General features: G+C 61.6%; 8 protein-coding genes across 8 annotated transcripts; 5 read left to right on the forward strand and 3 right to left on the reverse strand.

Moving 5' to 3' along the window:
* Positions 1–238: 238 nt before the first annotated feature.
* Positions 239–1,275, forward strand: PLICBS_009640 (uncharacterized protein; the record flags this gene model as incomplete). The annotated part of the gene is made up of 2 exons (XM_065601693.1): positions 239–424; positions 520–1,275. The coding sequence occupies 2 exons, from the start codon at positions 239–241 to the stop codon at positions 1,273–1,275; spliced, it is 942 nt and encodes a 313-aa protein (XP_065457765.1).
* A 581-nt stretch (positions 1,276–1,856) lies between these two features.
* PLICBS_009641 (uncharacterized protein) lies at positions 1,857–3,043 on the forward strand (the record flags this gene model as incomplete). The annotated part of the gene is made up of 2 exons (XM_065601694.1): positions 1,857–1,865; positions 1,904–3,043. 2 exons carry the CDS (start codon positions 1,857–1,859, stop codon positions 3,041–3,043), a joined length of 1,149 nt encoding a protein of 382 aa, XP_065457766.1.
* Positions 3,044–3,394: 351 nt separating this feature from the next.
* Positions 3,395–4,764, forward strand: PLICBS_009642 (uncharacterized protein; the record flags this gene model as incomplete). Its single annotated transcript, XM_018325259.2, has 2 exons — positions 3,395–4,658; positions 4,727–4,764. The coding sequence occupies 2 exons, from the start codon at positions 3,395–3,397 to the stop codon at positions 4,762–4,764; spliced, it is 1,302 nt and encodes a 433-aa protein (XP_018176653.2).
* A 103-nt stretch (positions 4,765–4,867) lies between these two features.
* On the reverse strand, positions 4,868–8,871 carry PLICBS_009643 (putative aminophospholipid-translocase; the record flags this gene model as incomplete). Its single annotated transcript, XM_065601695.1, has 3 exons — positions 4,868–4,985; positions 5,043–5,452; positions 5,503–8,871. 3 exons carry the CDS (start codon positions 8,869–8,871, stop codon positions 4,868–4,870), a joined length of 3,897 nt encoding a protein of 1,298 aa, XP_065457767.1.
* A 1,993-nt stretch (positions 8,872–10,864) lies between these two features.
* On the forward strand, positions 10,865–16,686 carry PLICBS_009644 (vesicle coat component; the record flags this gene model as incomplete). The annotated part of the gene is made up of 2 exons (XM_018325261.2): positions 10,865–16,049; positions 16,106–16,686. 2 exons carry the CDS (start codon positions 10,865–10,867, stop codon positions 16,684–16,686), a joined length of 5,766 nt encoding a protein of 1,921 aa, XP_018176655.2.
* A 422-nt stretch (positions 16,687–17,108) lies between these two features.
* On the reverse strand, positions 17,109–18,362 carry PLICBS_009645 (uncharacterized protein; the record flags this gene model as incomplete). The annotated part of the gene is made up of 4 exons (XM_018325262.2): positions 17,109–17,135; positions 17,187–18,060; positions 18,121–18,226; positions 18,320–18,362. 4 exons carry the CDS (start codon positions 18,360–18,362, stop codon positions 17,109–17,111), a joined length of 1,050 nt encoding a protein of 349 aa, XP_018176656.1.
* Positions 18,363–19,108: 746 nt separating this feature from the next.
* On the forward strand, positions 19,109–20,371 carry PLICBS_009646 (uncharacterized protein; the record flags this gene model as incomplete). The annotated part of the gene is made up of 1 exon (XM_018325263.2): positions 19,109–20,371. One exon carries the CDS (start codon positions 19,109–19,111, stop codon positions 20,369–20,371), a length of 1,263 nt encoding a protein of 420 aa, XP_018176657.2.
* Positions 20,372–20,727: 356 nt separating this feature from the next.
* On the reverse strand, positions 20,728–21,247 carry PLICBS_009647 (uncharacterized protein; the record flags this gene model as incomplete). Its single annotated transcript, XM_018325264.2, has 2 exons — positions 20,728–21,153; positions 21,221–21,247. 2 exons carry the CDS (start codon positions 21,245–21,247, stop codon positions 20,728–20,730), a joined length of 453 nt encoding a protein of 150 aa, XP_018176658.2.
* Positions 21,248–22,267: the final 1,020 nt, after the last annotated feature.

The raw sequence follows: 22,267 nt of genomic DNA on the forward strand, positions 1-22,267 counted from the left end.
AGACATGTCCCTGCCCTTGCCCCTGCCCCTGCGGCCGACGGCAACGGCGACGGCTCGAGGGCTGCTGTGCCGCTTGGCATTGCGCCACCGGCGGTGCCAGGCCCCCGCGTCGTCGACATCAAGATCACGGGATTCGAGACAATCGTCCACGTCGTCGACCTCGTCGTCGCGCCCGCCGCGCCCGCCGCCCTTCCCGACCGTCGCGACATGTCCGTCCCCGACGTGCGCGTGCGCGCCCATGCCGCCGGGGCTGGACATTGACCACAAGAGCCCGCTCAACGGCGTCATGTCGGGCTACGCGGAGCAGGTGCTCGTGTGCACGGGCGAGGACGACTGGCCGTCGCGCATCGAGGAGGAGAGCGGCGGCGACAACCTGGCGGCCGACCTCAAGGAGCTGTTTGGCCGCGGCGGCGTCTACAGCGATGTGCGTTGCCCCTGTCCTGCCCCCTTGACTGCTCTACCCAGCGATGGCTGTCTATCTCATAACATCAACCAAAGCGAAAACTGACCCAACGGCAGCCCTTCCACAACATATCCGTCCTCAACGCCTCCCTGCCGAGCTCCGTCCCCCCGCGCGCCGAGGTCCAGAGCACGTCGGCGTACCTCCTCCCGAGCTTCAAGTACGTGCCCTTCCTGCCGCGCGTGTCCTTCGACAGCGTCCAGGCGCTCGCCAAGGGCTACCTGCTGCCGGAGCGGCTGCACTCGGCGCACGACGGCCTGTCGCCCATCCACCGCGACCGGCTCACGCGCAAGGAGGCCTACCGCTCGCTGCTGCCGGGCGTGCGCGACGTGCGCGACGTGCTCGTCCTCGTGTGCGGCCACGGCGGGCGCGACGCCCGCTGCGGCGTCATGGGCCCGCTGCTGCGCGACGAGTTTGAGGGGTGCCTCGAGCGCGAGGGCGTGAGCGTCCTGAGGGGGCCGGTGGAGGTGGACTTGACGGGTGAGGCGAGGCGGTTGGAGGCTGCGCCAGGAGGCGACGGCGCGGGAGAGGAGGATGGCGGTGCGGCGGCGCAGACGACGACGACGGCGCGCGTCGCGCTGATAAGTCACATCGGGGGTCACAAGTTTGCGGGCAACGTCATCGTCTATGTGCCGCCGGGCCAGCGGTTAGAGGACGGGAGCGCACATCCGCTCGCGGGGTACGGCATCTGGTATGGGCGCGTGGAGCCGCGGCACGTCGATGGGCTCGTCAGGGAGACGGTGCTGCGCGGGAGGGTGGTCGAGGACATGTTCCGCGGGGGCATCGACGCGCAGCGACGGATACTGCGGCTATGATGGGATGGAGGGCTCAACTACAGGTGCTGCCTAGGGGAAGGTGGCCGCATGAAGCACATACCATGTACAATACTATAAAACGCGATATTTACGGCAAATGTATAGAATAGAGCCGTCGTCCAGGTGTTGGACGTTCGGGGCCCCTCGAGGTTGGTGTTGAAGACAACAAGTGGCGCACGTGACCTCGCGATACGCCAATCTTTCGGTGTCGCTCCTCGATGACCATGTACAGCTACAACACGAAGCGCCAACAATCTTAACACCAGCCGCCTCGCGTCACATTTCTACCGCGATTGCTTGGTACAGCGCCGCTGGCGTCATCTCAAACGATGCTCGTCGTCGCACGGTAGCAGATCCCCTGCAGCACGTCTCGACTCTTCGACCGGCAGATGTCCAACAGTCAAACGTCTCACCCACCAAACGCTGTGATCTGGCAGGCGGGACGATGCGCCACGGCCAATTCAGAAGCGTACTGAAGGGCGCTCTGGCTTCTTGCCCGAGGGCCCAGCAGCATACCTTTCACACATCATGGAGACCCGCGGTCCAGCCCTCGGTCTCACAGCCTCATGGCGCCCGCTGGCATGGCTTCCGTCAGCATCACTCCACGACGACAAGGTCCAGCGCACAGTCTACCCCCAAGCAAGCAAGAGCCTTCCCTCCGCTCTTGATCCTCGGCCTCCTCCTCGGCGGCACCGTCTACTACCTCGCCACACCCCCCGCCAAGCCCAAGACGCTCAACAGCGAAACCTTCATCCCCTACACCATTACCGCCCGCGAGGCCATCTCGCCCACCTCCGTCGTCCTCACCATCGCGCCGCACGTCCGGGACCCCTCCCCGCCGTATCTGCAGCCCGGCGCGACCCCCTCCCGCTGGAAGCACCCGCTCTGGTCCGTCGAGTTCAAGCAGCCCGAGGTGCAGATCGCGCGGCACTACACTCCGCTGCCGCCCCTCCAGGCAGACACTGACGATGAGGCACGCGATGGAACGCTGCGCTTCTACGTGCGCGCCGTGGGCGGCGGCGAAATGTCAAACTACCTGAGCCGCCTCGGCGTTGGGCGGGACGTCTGGCTGAGGGGTCCGCACGCGGGGTTCGATGTCCTGCCGAGGTTGGGACACTGCAGGCGCGTCGTCTTCCTCGCTGGTGGGACGGGCCTTGTGCCGGGCATGCAGGTCGCGAGGGCGGTGCTTGATCAGAGCGATGACACGAAAGTGAGCTTGCTCTGGGCGGTGAGGAAGAGGGAGGAGGTGCAGGCGGCTGCGCCCGCGACGGCAGCCCCGTGGTGGCAACTCTGGGCGTCCAAGAGCCCGACGGAGCTGCGCGCCGACATGGAGAACCCGAGCCATATCGCAGCGCATCTTACGGAGATGAAGGCCAAGTACGGCGACCGGCTGGATGTGCGCGTGGCCGTGGACGAGGAGGGCACCAAGTTCCGCGACAGCGACATCCGCAAAGCACTACTCGCCGGCCCTTCAGCCACGCAACACAGCTCAGGGACGGGATGCCGACTCCACGATCAGCGGCTGCACGAGCATGCGTCCGAATTTGAGGCGCCAGGAGCGGCATGTCAGTGCTCCGACTCCGGGGATGCCAACGCCGGCAAGAACCTTCTCATGGTCTCCGGCCCGGATGGCTTCATTGCGCACTACGCCGGCCCCAAGGTCTGGCTGGGTGGCACGCTCACGCAGGGGCCCGTGGGCGGTGTCGCGGCTGAGCTCCAGAGGCGGGATGGGAAGCTAGCGAGTGACTGGCTTGTACTAAAGCTGTGATGGCACATGTGTGCGTGTAAGACTCGTCTACTGATGAACAGTGTATTTATACCACGGAAGGCGTTGGACCACATAGACGGTCTGGGAACATTTTCAAGATAACGTTTATCTCATATATGATCTCGATGGCGTCCCAGAGGGCGCTGTTCAGCTCGTCCCCAACGTGACGTAATGTGGCATGCGATCCCGATTATCACCACCTCAACATCACCACCTCAGCATCACCACCTCAGCATCACCACCTCAGCATCACAGCCCTCAATCAAGCACACGCCTTCCATCCGACATCGCACTGATATCTCAAGTGGAGAAAGTCCATGTAGAGCCGTGAGACGAGCCCAAACCGGCACCATGCCACACGACAGCACGCTGCAGCGCTTCGTCGCCGCCCTCAGCGCCGTCTACGGCCCGGTCGACGACCTCGCCGCCGCCGACGCCCCGACATGGAACCCGCCGACCAACCCCGGTGCAGGCGGCCACCGCGGACGGTACCTCTGGACCGACGCCTTTGGCCTCATCGACCTGCTGACGCTGCATCGCGAGACGTCCTCGCCGCTGTACATCGCGCTCGCGCGGCGCCTCGCGGATGTGGTGCACGAGACGCTCGGCCGCGAGCGCGAGTGCCACGCCCACGACGGTGACAGCAACGACAACGATGATGGTGAGGGCGGAGAAGGTGCGCGTGTGCCGGCTCGCCTCCGCGGCGCGACCGACGCGGAGCCCCTGCGCGGCGGCCTGCGCATCGGCAAGCTCGACGCCTCGGGCCCGGACGCCGACGGCCAGTACCACCACTACCTGACGCTGTGGATGTTTGCGCTCAACCGCCTCTCGCTGGCGGCCGGGGAGCCGCGCTGGAACGACTTGGCGGTGCAGCTGGCGAAGGCCGTGCACCCGCACTTTGTGCTGCGTATGCCCTCTGCACTGTTCTCGTCGTCTGAGCGGCTGCGGCGACATCATCAGCACAACGGCGATGACGGCGACGATGGGGAGGAGGAAGACGAGGCCCGCCTCAAAATGGTGTGGAAGATCTCCACGGATATGCGCCGCGTGCTCGTCTCCTCCGAGGGCCACCTCGACGCCGCGACAGGGCTGGTCATCTACTCGCTGCTCCAGCGGACAGCCGCACGACAGGGCCGCGGCGAAGGAATCCTCGCGCGCGAAGTCGCCGAGTACGCGCGCCTGACGAGGCGATCGGACCTGGCACCGAGCGGGGACCCGCTCGATCTAGGCATGGGCCTGTGGGTGTGCCAGTTCGACGGCGCGGCGACACCAGCCGGTGGTGGCGGCATCGGTCAAGGTACTGGTACAAGTGGTGGTAGTGATAGTGATGATGGTGGTTGGGCACAGCGCTTCATCGCCGACGCCCTCAGGCTGGCGCGCGTGCTCCTGGGCCCAGACTCGCAGCTCATGCGGCGGTCTCCCTCGCGGAGACTCGCCTTCCGCGAGTTCGGCGCCTGTCTCGGCGTGAGGTGCGTCGATGCAGCTGCCGCGGACGAGACGCTCCAGGAGAGGGTGCGCGCCGTGCTGGACTTTTGGGAGCGGCACCAGGGAGGGGAAGACGACGACCTGAGGCCCATCTCCAAAGTCATGTACGCGGCGGCCCTCATACCGGGCGGTAAGTGACCCGACTTGTCCTGACAAGATACGAGGCGGACACGGCATGCTGATCAACCGCGGCGCCAGCTTTCCGCAAGGGGTTCTTGGGCGAGGAGACGCCTTGAGAAGCAAGATAGTGTGTATAGCAATGCACGCATGAGCTATCTAGGGACAGGACTCCGCCTCGCAATGCGCAAAACGCCATACTCCACGGCCAGGCTAGGCCCGTCATCTATTCTGCACTTTTCTGTACGACGGAGGTTTGATGGCCCTCCTAATCAGCTTTCCGGCGTACGGCGGCACCAGTGAAATGGCGCCAATCGCCAAGATCCGCCAGAGGAAGCCCCTATTCTCTGTTAGACGAGGGATCAAGCACATGTTCATGACGCGGAAGGGGACTCACCATGTTATGATGAACTCGAGGTCAAAGTATCCTCCCAGAAACGGAATCGACCCGACAAAGACGACAAACGTGCCGAGGATGCTAATGATCATGATGGGGTGCCACGTCGTGATTTCGATTGCCACCATGATGAGCTCGTTGAGCACGAGGACGGTGTAGCTCACCGCCACCATCTTCGGACCGTCGACCTCGGTGAGGATCTGCGACAGGCCTTGAATCATACCGCCCTGGTATATGGACACAAACACCCAGACAAAAAACGTGCGGTAAGACAGCGATCGTCCCGATGTCAGCTCCTTGTACAGCTCTGGGTACAGGTTGGCCAGATTCTCGTCCACGTCCTTGTCGAGGACCAGAGACAGGACGGGCGCCGCGGTGTAAACGGTGGCGTACCCCACAAGCAACCAGTCCTTATGCGTGTTAGCCATGCTCGAGTTACGCAGGTAAAGGGGGTGCTTACCTTGTACAAGCCTTCGGGTTCAAACTTGAGCGCGATGCTGTACATTGTCTGGCACACGGCGATGATGAGGCCGCGGTGGATGACAAACTGCGCCAGCTTCGCGCTCCTCTTGTAGCTGTTTCGGCCGTGCCAAACAAGCAGCTTCACCAGGTGGTAGAATTGCTCAATCGAGAAGTCGGCTGCCAGACTTGCCTGGCGGCCTTCCTTGCCCACGATGCCGACACCAACGTCGGCGGCCTGGATCATCGACACGTCATTTCCGCCATCTCCTATGCAGCACACGCGCTTCTTTGTATACTCTTTGATGAGCTTGGCGATCTCGGCCTTCTGCGTCGGCGAGCAACGGCAGGCGACCACTGTCGGCAGCAGCACCGCGATGGAAATAAACTCCATGCGAAAGTGCGTCAGCAGCAGATGTAGACTCTCGCCGTCGATGAGCAGGCACGCATCCGTCTTGCTGCGGAGGAAGTCGAGGTGGTCCTGCGCGCTGTCTTTCCTATTGAGCTTGGCGACCGTATAGATGTACTGACCCCTGGCGACGAGCTTCGAGCTGACAGCCACGCATCTCGCCGTCTCCACTTTGTCGCCAGTGAGCATCCATATCTTGATGCCTGCGTTGCGCAGCAGCTCGAGGGACGGCTTGACGTCTTTCTGGAGTTTGTCTTCAACGCCTGTCACTCCAAGAAGCTCCAAGTCGTTCTCTAGGTAGCGGGCAACCACGCTCTGCATGCCGGTATCGCGTCCAGTGATTGCCAGGGAGGCTTCCTGATGCTTGGCCGAGAACTCTCGGTACTGCTTGACCGAGAGCTTTTTGCGGCCCACGACGAGTGTCCGCAACCCCTCTCGAGCCATGTTTGCCGTCTCCTCGTCGAGCCAGTCGTTAGCAGCGACGATGGAGCCCATGACTGTGTCGGCACCCTTTTGGTAGAACCAAATCTCTCCGTTGTTCAGGTCGGCGGGTGCGGCGTGCAAATTCTCATGGAAGTGAACAATGATTCCCATTCGCTTCCCGTCCGACGTGAAGGGAAATACTTCGAGGATGCGCACGCGGACAACCACCCGACCGTCGGTCGACTCGAGAGTCATGCTCTTGCGGTCGCGGGCAGCCAGCTTCAGGCCGACAGACTCAGTCCACTTGACAATGGCAATCTCATCTGGCGACGAGGCTTGATAGGAGGTGACTTCTCTGCCATCCTCGGTATCAACCGTCGGTGTGACGTTGTGGCACAGGGCCAAGGCGAGGACGACATCGCGCACGCGCGAGCCTATTTCTCTCCTCGTGCGAGTTGCACCCACGTTGACCGTCGCCGAGTACGTTGATGATGGCGTGATTAACGCAGTCTGGGATGCCGGGTCCGTGGTTGGTTGAATGTGGAACCCCTGTTTGACGTAGGAAACAACTTCCTCCATGGCTTCGTTGGCGTAGGACACAGTGCCAACATGTATCTTCTTCATCTCCATGTCGTTCTGTGTTAGAGTTCCGGTCTTGTCACTGAGCAGATACTCGATCCGGCCGAGATCCTCTGGAATTGTGCTTGTGCGGACCACGGCACCAGGAATGCCAGGATCCCGCTGAATGAACCGCGAGTATGCGCTCTTACCGAGATCAAGGTTGACGCGTAAACTGATGGGGACGATAGTCGAGAACAAGACCAGGAAGCGCATGATCTTGATGTACCACACATTCCCTTCGGTGTTTTCGAACCCTTCCAGAGCCACCAGGATGATAGACAAGGCGAGAGTGAGCGCGCAGAGGATCTTGGTCAGGGAGTTGATCTCGTACTCAAGCAGGCCGGTTTTCGAGCGGGAGGGCGCTGTCGAGAGGGCGGATCTTGTCTGCGGACCTGTATACATGATGACCGCGAGCGTCGTTCCCTGAGAAGCGATTACAGTGTTACACCAAGCCGTATTGTCGATGGACAGAGCGACTGATTGTGTGTGTTGTTCGTCGTGAGGTACCATTGAGTGGTGTGTCGTGGCATCTTGTCTCGTGGGAAGCAGCTCGGCGGTTCCGATGAACTCGTTGACCTTTCTGTCCGGCTTGCCACCCGTCACACGCAAGCGCACAAACTCTTCGGGTGCGAGGTTCTGGGTTAGTGGTGAGGCCAGCCTCAACTTCCAGTCCGTCTCGCCGTCGAGCTGATCCGTCCTGATGAATGCCTCTCCCACCGAGCCGGTCTCTGCCTCGTGCTTGATAGCTTCGGCTGCAGGCTGCTTGCCCTTGGGGTCGTCCGTCTCGTCAAGGGCCAGCAACGCCTCCTCCTCCGCCGGCTCCTTTGAGGGAGTGACTGTAACGCCGTCTGAGGAATAGCACTGCAGGATGACAACGTCTGCCGGCACTCGCTGCCCTTTTGCTAGCTTCAACACATCGCCGACCTTGAGGTCTTTTGACTTGCGACTAGTCTCTTGCACGTACGAGGATGGTTGGACGTCCTCCCCATGGCTGTCTTCCTCCTGAATGTCGGACAAGTCATGACGACTGCCCTGCCCTCTCCGAGAGTTCCGTCGCAAATTGTCCGACCTCAGAGGCTTTCGCGGTCTCAAGGTTGCCGGACGCGATTCAGGGTCACCGAAGGAGAGCACTTTGTACTCCTCCGAGTTGGCCTCGGTGTCCCTCCGTCGTCGCTCAATGTCGTCGTACGCCTCCTTGCCCATGGTGATACACAGAACAAACGCTAGGGGAGCAATGTAAGTAGAAAGGTAGCCGATGCGCAAGGCGGGTATGGCTTGCGACAGCGCGACGAGCAAGAAGTACATGTTGAAGAAGAAGGAGAACTCGTTGTAGAGTGTGATTGGGAGGAAGGTCAGAGCGGTGTATTTGGCGTTGGAGACCATATTCGTCGGGAACTTGGTGGCCTGGCTGGATCCGACGGCAACGTGCCTCGACGTCGAGGGGTCGTCCTCCTCTTGCTCGTCAGGGGCTTCGTCATCGGGCTTCTTGGAGCCCGTCATGAAGCTCGGTAGGCGGAGGCTAGATCGCGACGCCCGCCGAACATGAGATCTCTGTCCCCCTCCGAGGAGGGGCACGCCGTCCTCCCCATTGCCGCCACCATCTGACCAGGGCTGGCGAGCGTCATCGTGTTCGTCGAGGAGCCCACGGGCGTGGTCGTTGGAGTCGTCCCGGTCAGCGCCCAGATCCCCGTACCCGCGGCCTCGTTTACTGGCACGGCGCAAACCTCCCATGCGCAAGTTCCTCAGGGCTATTCTCGCAGTTCGCGGCTCGGGAGCCGGCGGTTCGTGTTGGGATCCTCGGGCAGGCTCAGAGGAGATGGGGTCCAGCTCCTGGATGTCGAGGTCGAGGTCGGAGTCGGAGTCGTGGGTGGGCGAATCGGGCGGCTCGGTCGGTCGGTACGGCGGTGTGGAAGGCATCCCGCATCAATTTCCGCCGCGCGCCTCGTGATGGTACTGTTGACGGGTGCGCTGGCGGCGTAGTCTGCTGGGCATGCTTGGACGGCTGCGATGGATAGGGTATGATGCGGCACGGGAACGGCGGGTCACGGGTGCTGACGAGCGAGCATCAGCCGGCTGCGGGCGCGTCTGGTCGCTTCGCCACGGGCAACGCCGAAATGGACGCTACTCGAGTCGGGCGCGCCAAGCGATGCGGTCAGTAAGGATGTTGCGATGTGGTGTTGTGGCCTTGTCGGTGGAAAGGAGCGTGACGCAGGCGTCTCCCTGGCGATTTGGTTGTTGCAGATGCGGTTGCAGATGCGGAAACGTAACGTGGAAGGCTGAGTGACAGATGGCGCCAGGGGTCCGGGCAGCTTCTCCGGGGCTCCAGGCAACCAACGTCAGTGGGTGGAGCCTTCTGCAGGAGCCACCAAGGCCTCCAGGGCTCGCCCAGTGGCCCTGCGGTGATGTGCCCAAAAATAACGGTCCGCCTACCCTGGGCCGGTGACGGCACAATGAGACGGAATCTTTTGCGATGGCATCACAAGTCTCTCTTTCTTTCGCGAATACTAGATACATACAGGTTTCGTGCGGTGCATTGGATTTCATTATTGCCGCAAGCGCGGTACGAAGCAGAAGTGTTTGGCGCGACCTCCCTTTGTTCTTATTATGTACAAACACCAGCTTTGAATGCAGGGGCGGAGAATGATGGTGGATGAGCCACACTCAATGGTCACACAACTTCGGGCCTAGGTACGAAGTAGATGGGTTGGCGTGCCGGACGCATAGCTGTCCCATGCAGCGTATAGTCGACACCAGGCACAAGGCCAGGCTCACGTGCGATGGCTCTTGGGGACCTGGGACGGAATTCCGTATTATCCGCGATGGCCTGTTGCGCGGACACGCGGGAGGTGGACGGGACAAAGTAACATGCTGATCCCCCAGTGACACCGCACTTATAGTACAATACATGACGGGGCGGACGGCTGTTAGGATCCGACGTCATCGTATGCCCATGTCGGAGGTGCGACGTCGCGGCGAATGGGAACGTGGCTGGCACCACCCACGGGGCGACGGAACAACCTCACGACGGCTGCGCGGCGGCGGTCACGCCTGACTTGACTGTGGTGTCAGTGGCGCGCCGGCGCGAACATTGGATGGAAGATCCGCGGGGCAGCCGAGGCTTGCGAAGTTGCGAGTCGACGGTTGGCGCACAACAAACATATGTGCTCTGGAATCATGGCATCGAGGGTCAAGGTTTGCCGATGCACAAAGTTGCAGCGCCAGTTCTTTCTTTAGTTGGTGCATAGGCACAGAGTATAATAAGACAGACAATCCAGGCTCAACCTGAAGAAAGGGACGGTACGATAGGTACGCCCGGCTAAACGACGGCGTGCTGCAGCTTTCAGAAGGAGCCCGCCCCCCAAGAGCCAGGTGTCCACCGCCCGGCAGACAGACAACCTTTGCTTGGCTTACGGATCCGCCGACGGCTTCCTGACACGGGCCGCTGCTTGGTAGCTGGCGTGCCCACTTTGGCTGTCGAGACCGCGCCAGAACACGTTTTTTTACTGGTGGCAACGCCTCTCGACGACCCCCAGGCCCCAGTTCTTCTCCTGACGGCACGTCTCGAGCTCGCCCCATCCATTACTTGCCAGCTTGCACTTGCAATCCACCTCACCTCACCTCAGCTCGCCTCACGCTCCCCTCGAGCCTCGACGCCCTCGACTGCTCCTCGATACCCGATTTCCGCTGCACCCCTGATATGGCGAGCCGGAGCGTGCACTAATCAACCGCATTTGATTCTTGCCTTTTTGTATTAGTGCGACTCCCCGGTCTCGTTGCGCCGCGCCGGCTTTTGCGCTCGATCCACGCGTGCCCCTATCTCCGGTGCTGGACACTGACCGTCCTCGGCAGGTATCGCATCTTGTGTTTGGCCTCCTACCTAATAATCGCATCCTTTCCTTGTGTCGCGGCCATGGCTTCCGAGCTGCCCAGCTCGACGTGGCACCCGGCACTAATGCCCAACAGCATTGATGTTGCCACGGCCGCCATTCACGACTCGGACGCCCCGACCGAGCCTGCCACAGGATCCGTACCCGAGAGCACGCAAGAACCGACCGCGTCACGTGGCGCCCCCGACCCTGAAAATGGGCAGGATCCGGCCGACGCGTGGTTTGCCAACGACGGCGACGATGAGGACGGTGACGCTTGGCTGGCGTCGGACGATGTCGAGCCACAGACTGAAGCCGCGCCAGCAGCGCCAGTCGCGGCGCCGGAACACGCAGAAGAGACACAAGATGGCGGCGACGCCTGGCTCACAAATGACGATGACCACGGTGGCGATGCCTGGTTGGTGTCAGACGATGCGAAACCACACGACGCCGCGGATCAGGAAGCCGATGCTGCTCCGCCACCTGCAGAGCCTGCCTGGATGCCGGCGGCGAAACACTCCAGCTCCATGTCGTTCGCGCGGACCGTGTCCCACGATATCAACTTCAATGATGACGACGGCACCGAGTTCAGCCCAACACGATCCGAGGTAGACACGTTCAGCTTCATGCCTCTGTCGGACCGAACCAACTCGTTTCCTGTGGTGCCTCCCATGACCACCACCTCAAATGAACCCAACGACCAGCCTCTTCCGGCGACACAGGCGCTGGATCTCCTGGAGGAAACCGAGCGCGAAGCCGAATTCGATGAGCAGCAATACCTCGCAGGCAATACAACGGAAGAGCCGGATCCCCTGGACAAGGCAGACTCCGGTCGTTCAAAGCACGCTGCATCCCGATCCATTGGGGGTGAGATACAGGAACCCGATGCGACCGAGGCTCGCTATGAAGAGGGGCTTCCGTTGATTTCGCAAGTCGAGGGAGGACATGACGAACCACAAGGCCTTGGCCAGCGAGCCTTCACCGACCCTTTCGCTGATGACGATGGGAACGACGACGGCTTCTTTTCGCAACCCCAGACAGCGGATACGCAGCCGGATGACCATGCGGACAAGATCCACCCTATCGAGCGCAAGTCTACCATGCAGGTTTTGGGGTCGCTGGACCATGAACCCTTGTCACGACAGAGCACGCTGGAGGAAACGCTGGAGGAGCACCAGGAAACCACGGGAGAGCAGGCCGGTGACGAGGTGCAGCCTGCGGCCGAAGATCTGGCATCCAAGTGGCAAGAGGCCTTTGCTAGTGACGACGACGAGGGCGACTTTCTCTTGGAAGACTCAGCGACGGAGACCAAGGACATCGACGCGACCGCGTTCCTCGGGAGCGATGACGAGGGATTCCTCGACGACGAGAACGACGATGTCGCGCCAGACACCCGACCGGTGCCGGTCGCCACTTCACAGTCGCTCGCATCAAACCCCTATGCCCCTGCTGCAGTCCCTCCGCAGCCGACGCCGGCAGCGTACACACCGATGGCTGCTGCTCCAACGCAGGGTTTCCCATACCAGCAGGCCGCGCCAACTCCGTTCGGCCAACCTGCGCCCCCGCGGCCAGAACTCACAAAGGCTCAAAGCTTTGCGGACAAAGCCAAGGGTGGCTACGCTTCCCCATACGACCTGCCGACGGACCTTGTGAACACAACGATCAAGCCAAGGAAACGGGCGAGCATGCAGCAGCTTCCCAAGGAACTACCCCCGGCACCGCCCAGGAGCGCCAGCATGACATCCCCGAACCGACCACCCTCTTCTGGCCCGCCGTCTGCCGCCGCGGCGCCTCCAGGCCCGCCTCTGAACCAGAAGGCCTCGGCTCCGGCTCTCCGGAGCCAGAGCGGCTTTTTCGAGGACCTTCCCGTGCAAGCGAAGCCCCGGCCGGGTTCACGACAGAGCAATCGGGCACCATCACCTAGCCCATACACACCGACCGGCCAGCAATCTGCCCCTTTCCCGCCCTCCGCCAGCTCAGCCCCTCCCCCGACGGGCGCACCTCTGCCACAACAATCCCCGCATACACCTGGCATCACGAATCTGATCGCCCCCGAGAGGGTCAGCCCTTATGCAGCACTCCAATCCGCTCCGCCGATGCCGCCGCCTTCTACTGGCGCCACGAGGTACTCCCCGGCTCCCGCCCACCAGCCAAACTCTCAAAGCGCTCCGCCCCCGGCCGCCGCTTCTCGCTATTCACCAGCGCCCGCTCCCCGTGCCGGCGGCTCATACAGCCCTTCTGGGCCGGCCACTCCGTCGCAAGGCGCCCACCCGCACCTACCAAGGACGTCCAGTCCCTTGGCTCACTTCGATTCCAGCGTCGACAAGATGCACAGCGCTGCTCATGGCCCGAACGGTGACGTACATCACGTCGACCGTCGATCCAGTTCCTCGTTCGAGCCCCGACTCAGCCGAGTCTCTTCACTCCCACCTACTCGCGAAGTCGACGAAGAGGACGAGGAAGATGCTGTGCCCGCCAACAGGTCCTTCAGCGCCAGCCACCCCGTACCTCCTGTCGCGCACGCGGAATCCAAGTACAGTCCCGCCGCTCCGCCAGCCGCTCGTCACACTCCCCCCTTGCCCTCCGCCCACCATGCACCGGCTACGTTCTCCCCGCCGAAGCGGACAGTCTCAAATTATATGCCCCACGCAGCCTCAGCGCCGCAGCTTGGCATGGCGCCGCCTGCACGTGCATCGACCCAGTCTCCGACTGCGGTGCATCGGCAGTACAAGCCTGCTGAAGCGGTACCACGGCCTTCGTCCTCTCACTCGTCAGGAGTCCCATCCATGACGAAGGCAACACCCGCCGCTCATGTTCCCGCGAGGGCACGCGGCCAGTCGTTGACGATGAACATGGTCGCCCCAACAGACGGGCGAGAACAAGATCCCTTGGGGCGGTGGAAGGGTGTTCCTCTCGTTGCCTGGGGTGTGGGCGGGACAGTTGTCACAAGCTTTCCTCAGAGCGTCCCACGGTACAGCATGAACCAGACGGCGCCAACCATTGTGCGAACGGCCGGCGAGGTCAAGGTGCGACATATTAAAGATATCGAGCCACTGCAAGACCGCCTGGCGAAATTTCCTGGTCCGTTGAGAGGCAAGTCGAAGAAGAAGGAGGCCCTTGCCTGGTTGGCGGCAGGAATCGACGCGCAGGAAAAGGAGCTGCCAGACATCTCGTTCCACGCTCACCTCTCACTCGAAGCCAAACGAGGCGTCGAGCGACTGCTTTTGTGGAAACTGCTTCGCGTTTTCGTGGAACATGACGGCGCGCTCGAGGGCACTCCTGCTGTGGAAAAGGCTGTTAGGGACATCCTTTCTCCAGGCACGGCGACTCCCACTGCCGACAACGATGCGTTGTTCCCTACTGCCGCCTCCTTGGGAGCGCAAGGTGGACCGGTATCCTCCATGCAGGCTGATGGTGCTGATCCTGCAGCGATGGAACAGATACGCCTGAACCTCCTCAAAGGCGATCGCGAGACAGCCGTGTGGTCGGCTGTGGATAAGCGACTTTGGGGTCACGCCATGCTGATCTCTCAGACCGTTTCGCCCGACCTGTACAAGCAAGTCGCCCAGGAATTCGTGCGCAAGGAAGTCAATCACCCAGGCCACAGCAACGAATCCCTCGGAGCCCTCTACAAGGTGCTTTCTGGCAATTACGACGACTGCGTAGACGAACTTGTGCCGTCACATGCCCGCGCTGGCTTGCAGTTGATGACAACGGAGAGCACTTCGGGTCCGGCGCGGGATGCGGTTGATGGCTTGGACAAGTGGCGCGAGACGGTCACACTCATTCTGAGCAATCGCAGTACAGATGACGTTCGTGGCCTGAACGCGCTCGGAAAACTCTTGTCTAGCTACGGCAGGGCGGAAGCTGCGCATATTTGCTTCATCTTCAGCCGCAGCCTGTCCGTGTTCGGTGGCCTCGACGATGCCAACGTGGACTTTGTGCTGCTGGGCTCCGATCACAGACGGCAGTCTGACCAGTTCGCCAAGGAGACAGAGGCTTTGCAACTCAGCGAGGTCTACGAATACGGGCTTTCGTTGGGCCACAGTGTCGCAGCCGCCGCCGGTGCGCCTCATCTCGCCGCGTACAAGCTGCAGTACGCCATTACTCTGGCGGAATACGGCTACCGTGACAAGGCACTACAGTACTGCGATGCGATTGCTGCCGCAATGGTTTCACAGACGAAGAGGTCGCCGCATTACCATGTTGTCCTGGAGGCTGCCGTCGAGGACTTCATGACTAGGCTCAAGCAGGCTCCCAAGGAGATGTCTTCGTCGTGGATATCCAAGCCCAGCATGAACAAGGTCTCCGATAGCATGTGGAACCGGTTCAACAAGTTTGTGGCCGGAGACGACGCCGATGGTAATGGCAACGGTACGGGAGAGGCCGAGAACGGGCCTTTTGCACGCATCGCCTCCTCGCCGAACATAAGCAGGTCGCCCTCCGTGTCCAACTTTGAGGTGTACGGAGTCGCCTCGCCGGGATATGCTCCGAACGCTGCTCCTCACGTACCGGCCCCCTTGGCTTCCGCGACGACTTCCCGGTACGCACCGGCTCCGACTCAACCAGCTGGATCGGCAAACCCGTACGCCCCATCACACTATCCTGCAGGCCCTACGTCGTCGGGTCGCAACTCCAATGAGTACTCGCACAACCCCTACGAGCCCGCTCATCCCGAAGCCAGTGCTTCAGCCGCCCCGGTCGGCAACGGCTACGCTCCCACGGGCTACGCTCCGGCCGCACCTGTCTACCAACCAGTCTCGGCAGAGCCCGCACCTGTACCTTCGGTGGCCAGTCATGAGCCCGCTGCCCCTCAGCAGCTCGCACCCAGCGGCTACCCGCCGTACGGCCTGCAAGAATCGCCGAGCATCTATCCCAGCGCTACGTCTAACGGCGAACCGGCGAACCCTCAGAGTCAGGGATACCAGCCCCAGACCTACAGTTACGAGCCGCCATCCACGGCTCCCGTGGCTGATGCGGATAACCACGAACAGGCGATAGACAGCGGCCACGGAGGGTATGAGCCGCCATCGTTCCAGCCGTATGGCTACGAGCCGCCATCTTATCAACCTGATGCCGAAGGCGAGGATGATACCTCGAAACCCAAGAAGAAGGGCGTTATGTATGACGATGACGACGACATTCCCGCGGTGAAGTCCCAGGAGAAGTCAAAGGCCGACAAGGACAGGGAGAACGAGGAAATGTTCCGGAAGGCCGCCGAAGAAGATGGTAAGGTTCTCTGAATTCTCGATTGACTGGACTTGGCTTGCTGACATGCGGAATAGCCAAGCGTGCTGCCTCGCAACAGGCGGCTAAAAAGGGCTGGGGCTTCTCCAACTGGTTTGGTGGCAGCAAGAAGGAGGAGGGCAACATTGGGGAAGCGTCCCCTGGCAAGCCGATCCGCGCCAAGCTCGGCGAGGCGAGCAGCTTTGTCTACGACCCCGAGCTGAAGCGCTGGATCAACAAGAAATCTGGTGCAGAGAACACGGAGGCCAAGAAGGCCACGCCGCCACCGCCGAGGGCGATGCCTCGATCTGTGAGCGGCACGCCAATGCCCACCGAGGTGACGCCTCCGCCTCCGGGCGGCCGATCGAGCGTCCCTCCTCCCTCGGGGCCTCCCCGGCCGGCATCAAGCCTCGCGCCACAGGCTTCCACGGAGAGCCTCACCACTCCTCCGACCCTGAACCACTCGGTATCGAACCCCAACCTCGGTTCGGGGCCGCCGAGCGCGCCGCCTAGTAGGCCGACGACTAGCATGAGCAACGCCAGCAGTATCGACGACTTGCTCGGCGCCGCGGGCCCGCGCAAGGGCGGGGCCAAGAAGACGAGGAAGGCCGGGCGTTATGTTGATGTCATGGCGAAATGAGCATGATTGATACGCATTGGGACGGGAATGCATGATGACGATGGAGGGCCGCTCGGCATTAATGGGCGGAACCATCGTCCGCGCTGGAGCTCGCACCGCTTTCGACCCCCGGTGCTTTTTGCTATAGATGTGTATGAATTACCATGCCTGGGATGGACGATTGTACGATAGATGTTCTTCCGGCTCGTATCAAAAGCTGTAATATGATCGCTCTCCGATAAGAGGTCCCATCACGGGATTAGATATGTTATATTTAGTCTACCAAGGGGCGTTGCTTAATGCATGCACCGACGGAGGAGGCCATCTCTTTCTCCTCGCGCATGATGCGCCGCGTTCAGACTGTGTGATTTCCGCCATGGTGCCTCTAAGCCCCGAAGCTCGCTTTTAGCCACAACGCCAGAAATGTCCCAAAGTTCATTAAATCATGCACTATACGATTGGACATAGTACTGCGACTGTCAGAGTGTTGTGGGTACACTGTGGGCAAGGGAAGCACGTACCGTGACGACAGAATCCTCGGCCGAGGCGTCGTCGTAATGGGGGACATAAACGTATAATATCAAGGCATGGTCATCGGCGAAGCACGCAATGACCCTTCCCTCCAGCCTGCCCACGCTGAGGACCCTACTCCAATCCTTGCCGTCGACGCGCACCGTGGCCCAGCGGTCGGGCCCATCCTCGCGGAACTTTGTGCTGGGATGCTCCTCGACGGGGCCCTCGAGCTGCGCGGGATCGAGCTCCGGGTTCTCGAGGTCGGACCAGACGCTGCAGATGTCGGTGGTGTCGGTGGCGATGCGCAGGCGCAGGCCGCCGTGCATGTTGGCGCTCAGCTCGAGCTTGGGCGACTTTTGGGTGCTGCCCGAGGCGAGGGCCAGCTTGGTGAAGCGGTCGGAGATGGCCTTGAGCTGCAGCAGCGGCGGCAGCTGGATGTGCACGTCGGGCTCCCTGACCTTGGGCTGCATGATCATCTCCACCGTCTCGGGGTGGAGGACGCGCACGGGAATGTCCTGCGTGATGATCTTTTCGTGCTCGCGCCTGAGCGACGTCTCGAGGTGCTCCTGCTGGAAGATGCCGTCGTCGTCATCGCCAAACGGGTCGTCGCCCGCAGAGGCAGCAGCAGCCGCTGCTGCGGCGGCAGCAGCGACGGAGGACTTGGCCCCGGGCGCGGCGGCGTTGGAGGTGGTGGTGGTGATGGTCATGGAGAGGATGGGCAGGCCGTCCTTCTTGGTGAGGCGCAGGGTGGCGGAGATGCTGTTGAGGGCGGACTTGAGGGCGCGCTGCAGCGGCTGCAGGGGCAGCTCGAGGTTTATGGTGTTGCCGGCCTCGGCGGACTGGATGTGGTAGCCTTCGAAGATGAAGTCCATGGCGAGGGAGCTGGGAAGGGCATCGTTAACAGGGCTGATCCCGCGACTGGGGCACCGGGTGTGCACCTACGCCCAGACCTGGGATCCCATGTCGGGGATGACGGTAAAGCGCGCCGTGTCATCGCTAAGGCGCACCCACGCGATCTTTTCCAGCGACGAGAGCGCCGCGGTGAGTTCTTGGGCGAGCGTCAGTCACTGCGGTGAAGGCGCCGACGGTAGCTCGGAAGGAACGTGCCCGGAATGGCGCCATTGGGTGCATCGCGACTTACTTGCAAACGTGCGAATATTCTTTAGCTCCGTGCGGAACCGCATCTTGTACGACTCGCTGCAGGCACGAGCGCGGTGTGCGGCGGTGAGTTACCCATCTGCGAGGGCTGGTTGTGTGAGGTTGAAGCGCGGTCGCGATGCACTGGCGGCTGCTCACAGCAGGAAGGTAAGGTGGGGGTGTCTGGCCCAGACGACACAGCTTCCTGCCTGAGCTGCGCCCGCCAACTCCAAGTACGACGTGGATGGCCTTCAAGATCGCCTCTAAAAAAAACGACTGGGCAACAGAAAGGTAACTTTCAGTGACCGAAGCTTGACACGATAGATCATGGCGACACGATTGTCATCGGCCAGGCGTACTCGGTACCAGCCTTGATCAGTGGCAAGGAGCTCCTGGGCCGCACCATGTCCGACCACCCGAACCTACCTCACTTATATGTTCCGCGAGAAAAAGGGAAAGACGAACGCACACGTACGACTGCAGCAGGCCCACGACTTCCTGAAGAGGCTGGCTTCTCACTTTCAGCAGTCGCAGCTAGACTGTTGCCAGGTCAGGCAATGTCCATAATTGTGTCGCCGGCCCTGAGGGGCAAAGCCGCTTGTTCCTCTTCTCCCTCACCCATCATCCGCCCGACAATTTTGTTATACCGCTTCTGCCCTTTTTGACGAGACATTCATCTTCTCTCGCCCCAGGCACCTCTCATATCTTTACGCCAGGCGTATTTCCTCCCCTATCGCCTTCGCTATCAGCGGCCCTGCTTTTCCTCGCAGCTCCTCGCAGCCGCCTGCCCACCATGGATACCCTCAAAGAAACTCCCCGCTACGTTGCCTACCGGATCAAGCAGTTGGTACGCCTTCGCCGTCTCACACGCCGTGCGGCTCAGCTCCAGGAGAAGACGGGTCTTGGACCCGACGGCTCCCGGGAATCGATTCCTGACTCACTTCGCCAACACGCCCTTCGACATCGGAGCCGGCTCTCGTCGCCCTCGACGGGTGCCTCGGCTGAGCCATCCCAGGGCCGAGCCCCTCGTGAGTCCGCGGATCAGAAGACGGCGGCCTCCGCAAGCGCTGGGCCGGTCAAGGACGACGAGGAGAATGTCCAGCACGAGCATCATGAAGAGAGTGCTGCAGAAGAGGAGAATCCCGCGACGGTCAACGAGAACAAGGCTGGCGATCATGCACACCATGACAGGAAAGGCAAAAGACCGGCCGGACCCAGACCTGATCCCACGGCCGAGCCCGCGGCCGCCCCCCCTCCGGAGGTTCCTGTACGGCCTACAATCACGGAGACCCGCCAAGACAGCGCTGCAGACCGGGGAACCCCCGGTCCTGCCCCGAAGGAAGTTGAACGCACTCGGACGCCGAAGGTTACTGGCAACACCGAGCCTTCCCCCCTTGTGCGGAAGATCCCGCTCTTTGCAACGAGTGATCTGGCAGACCACATCAGCTGCTGGATCTGCGGCGAGATTTACGGCCAGAACTACAAGAGAGGTGCGGAATGGCCGAAGGAGGTTCATGCGTACCTGCACTGCAGGCATGTCTTTGGCCACGAGTGTCTCTTCCGATGGATCGCAGACTCGCATGCGCCCCCAAATTGTCCCAAGTGTGGCGTGCCGCTGAGACACGCCTGCGAGCACTTGACTGTTCCGGCACATAGGCCTCCGCGCAGCCTCTCAGAGCGCCCGTTCACGGAATCCGACGCCGCCATTGTGCCCTGGGATTACGAGTGGTGCGGGACCGATGAGGGTCGTAGACTGCGAGCTGCTGTCGACAGGACCAGCTGGTACACGGACAGGGCGGACAGCAAGAAGAGGGACGAGGACCGCGGTGTTGCCAAGTTTCGTCAAAGCGTCATCTGCAAGTACCGGAGGTTCTTCCTGAACCGGGCGGTAAACAAGTTCAACAACAGGCAGTCGAAGTGGTGGGCCCGAAAATGGGTGGACTTTGCAGGTGGAAGCGCCGAGTTCAAGGAGGCGAACGACCAGGTCAAGTCAGGGCGGCGGCTTGTTAAGGTGAACAAGGCTGCGCAAGCGTCCGCGATGAGGCGCCCGTCATGACGGCTGTGCGCACTTGGATCCTCAGCGCGTCATCAACCCAGCGGGATGAAGGACACTTTTGTCATGAGTTAGTATAGTTGTATGTAAGCGCATGAATAGACGACAGCGATGAGCCATGCGGCAGTTTCGTTTCGAGCCCAACGAGCCGAAGTCGTGGTTGGGAGGGTGCTTCTGACTTCGTAGAATCACCGTCACTGCAAACACAGAAGCCCATGGGTTCCAATGTAACGACGCTGGTTTAATACTGTGAGTGGTAATAGTGATTCAATGCCCTCTCTAATGCAATCGCCACGCTGCATCATGCTAGTCTGCGGTCTGGTTCGTCGTCACTATCGTCCATGAAGCCTTCTTCCAAACTATTGCACGTTAGACACTGTACCAATCGAAGGTTGCGAGGTAGTCGGAGCATACTCTCTGCTCAGCCGCCTCGTGCTATCTGGTGTATGCACCGACGGGACATGCCTCTCGATGGCACGCCAGGTCGCCTCGTCGACGTCGCCCAGCTCCTCCCCGTCCTCGTCATCCGCGCCCGACTCGGCGCCGGTGCCGGCGCCGCCGCTGGCGAAGACGACCTGCTGCCTGCCGCTGACGAAGTGAGCCAAGGGGTTCAACGAGGAGAAGCGGCCGAGGATGCGGTGGCGGAACGACGAGGTGCGGTCGGAGATGGAGTCGAGCGGGAGGTACTGCGAGTAGCGGTTGCGGTAGCGGCGCCAGACGGGGACGAGGACGAAGGTGAGGAAGAGGAATATGATGAGGGAGATGACGGCGGGGACGAGGAGGGTCTGTGTGGGCTGCTGGTCAGAGGTCGATCCGACGTGGACAGTTGAGCGGTTCGGGGGGATTGCGTACCTTGAAGAGGGACGCCGAGGAGCCCATGATGGCAGACTCCTGAGTCGCTCCGAGTGCGACTGGGTACTCTGACGGCGCGGTGTATCCGTGGGGGCGGGCCACGGGAGCACTTGGCGCTGTTCGCCGGCGCCGACGACTATCGCGAGTTGTCGTCGGTGGACGATGCGTCGGTGACACCACCGTCTAGGCACCACGAGGACCACGACCGAGTTAGGCTGTCAGCGGGCGGCCAGGCGGTGGTGTGGCTTGCCTTCCCGGCCGCGCTGCCCGTTCTCCGGCAGGGTCGCAGTTGGGGCCACTGGAGACATGCACCACTGCACCGCCACATCATCCATGAATGGCCGTTCCCAGCTCCGGCGACAGCGCGAGGCTAGCCAAGAACAGCAGCGTTTCAGGGGTTCTGCCGGGCCTAGAACCGTTCTGGCCCCGAGGGGGACTCCTCCGGAAGCTCCCTTGTCCCCTCCTCTCAAACCCTTGGTTCCGAGCTGCGAGTAATCTCGCGGGACAGGGGCAATACGGACCCTTTATTTATGAAAACAACAAAATCGAACGTGAGGAATCGTGCCATGCTCGCAAGCCGCTTGGAATGGAGGCGGGATGCGCTCGAGCCGCGCTGATGGGGCGCTGCCGTGATAGGGTTCGGGCGCGCGTGGCCTGGATAAGGTAAGGTGGATGGATGGATGGATGGATGCCCGGGTGGTGGGCGGGTGTGCTGCCCGCAACGGTGTCGCGCAGCATCTGCGACAAACCCAACTGGAACCGTGGACCCCCGAGGCTGAGGCGGCACCTGTGCCCAGCCCGAGGCGCGTGCTTGCTCGCTGCCGGCGGCGGGGGGTTTGATCGCCAACATCGAGTGTCAAGTGGGATGGAGGGCACCAGCAGGGCTCTATGTGTGTCTCGGCTCCGGTTTAAGCCGGTAGAGCCAAACAGGGTGCGGCTGGTGCTGCACGTAATTATGCGCTGGATTGCAACGGTCATGCGATGGGCAGAGGACAATGCGATGCCTCGCACGTACATGCAAAGCCTGCCCCGTCTACTTCCATTCAG

Source organism: Purpureocillium lilacinum, assembly GCF_023168085.1.
Source record: "Purpureocillium lilacinum CBS 284.36 DNA, scaffold_7, whole genome shotgun sequence".
In the NCBI taxonomy this organism is placed as follows: Eukaryota; Fungi; Ascomycota; class Sordariomycetes; order Hypocreales; family Ophiocordycipitaceae; genus Purpureocillium; species Purpureocillium lilacinum.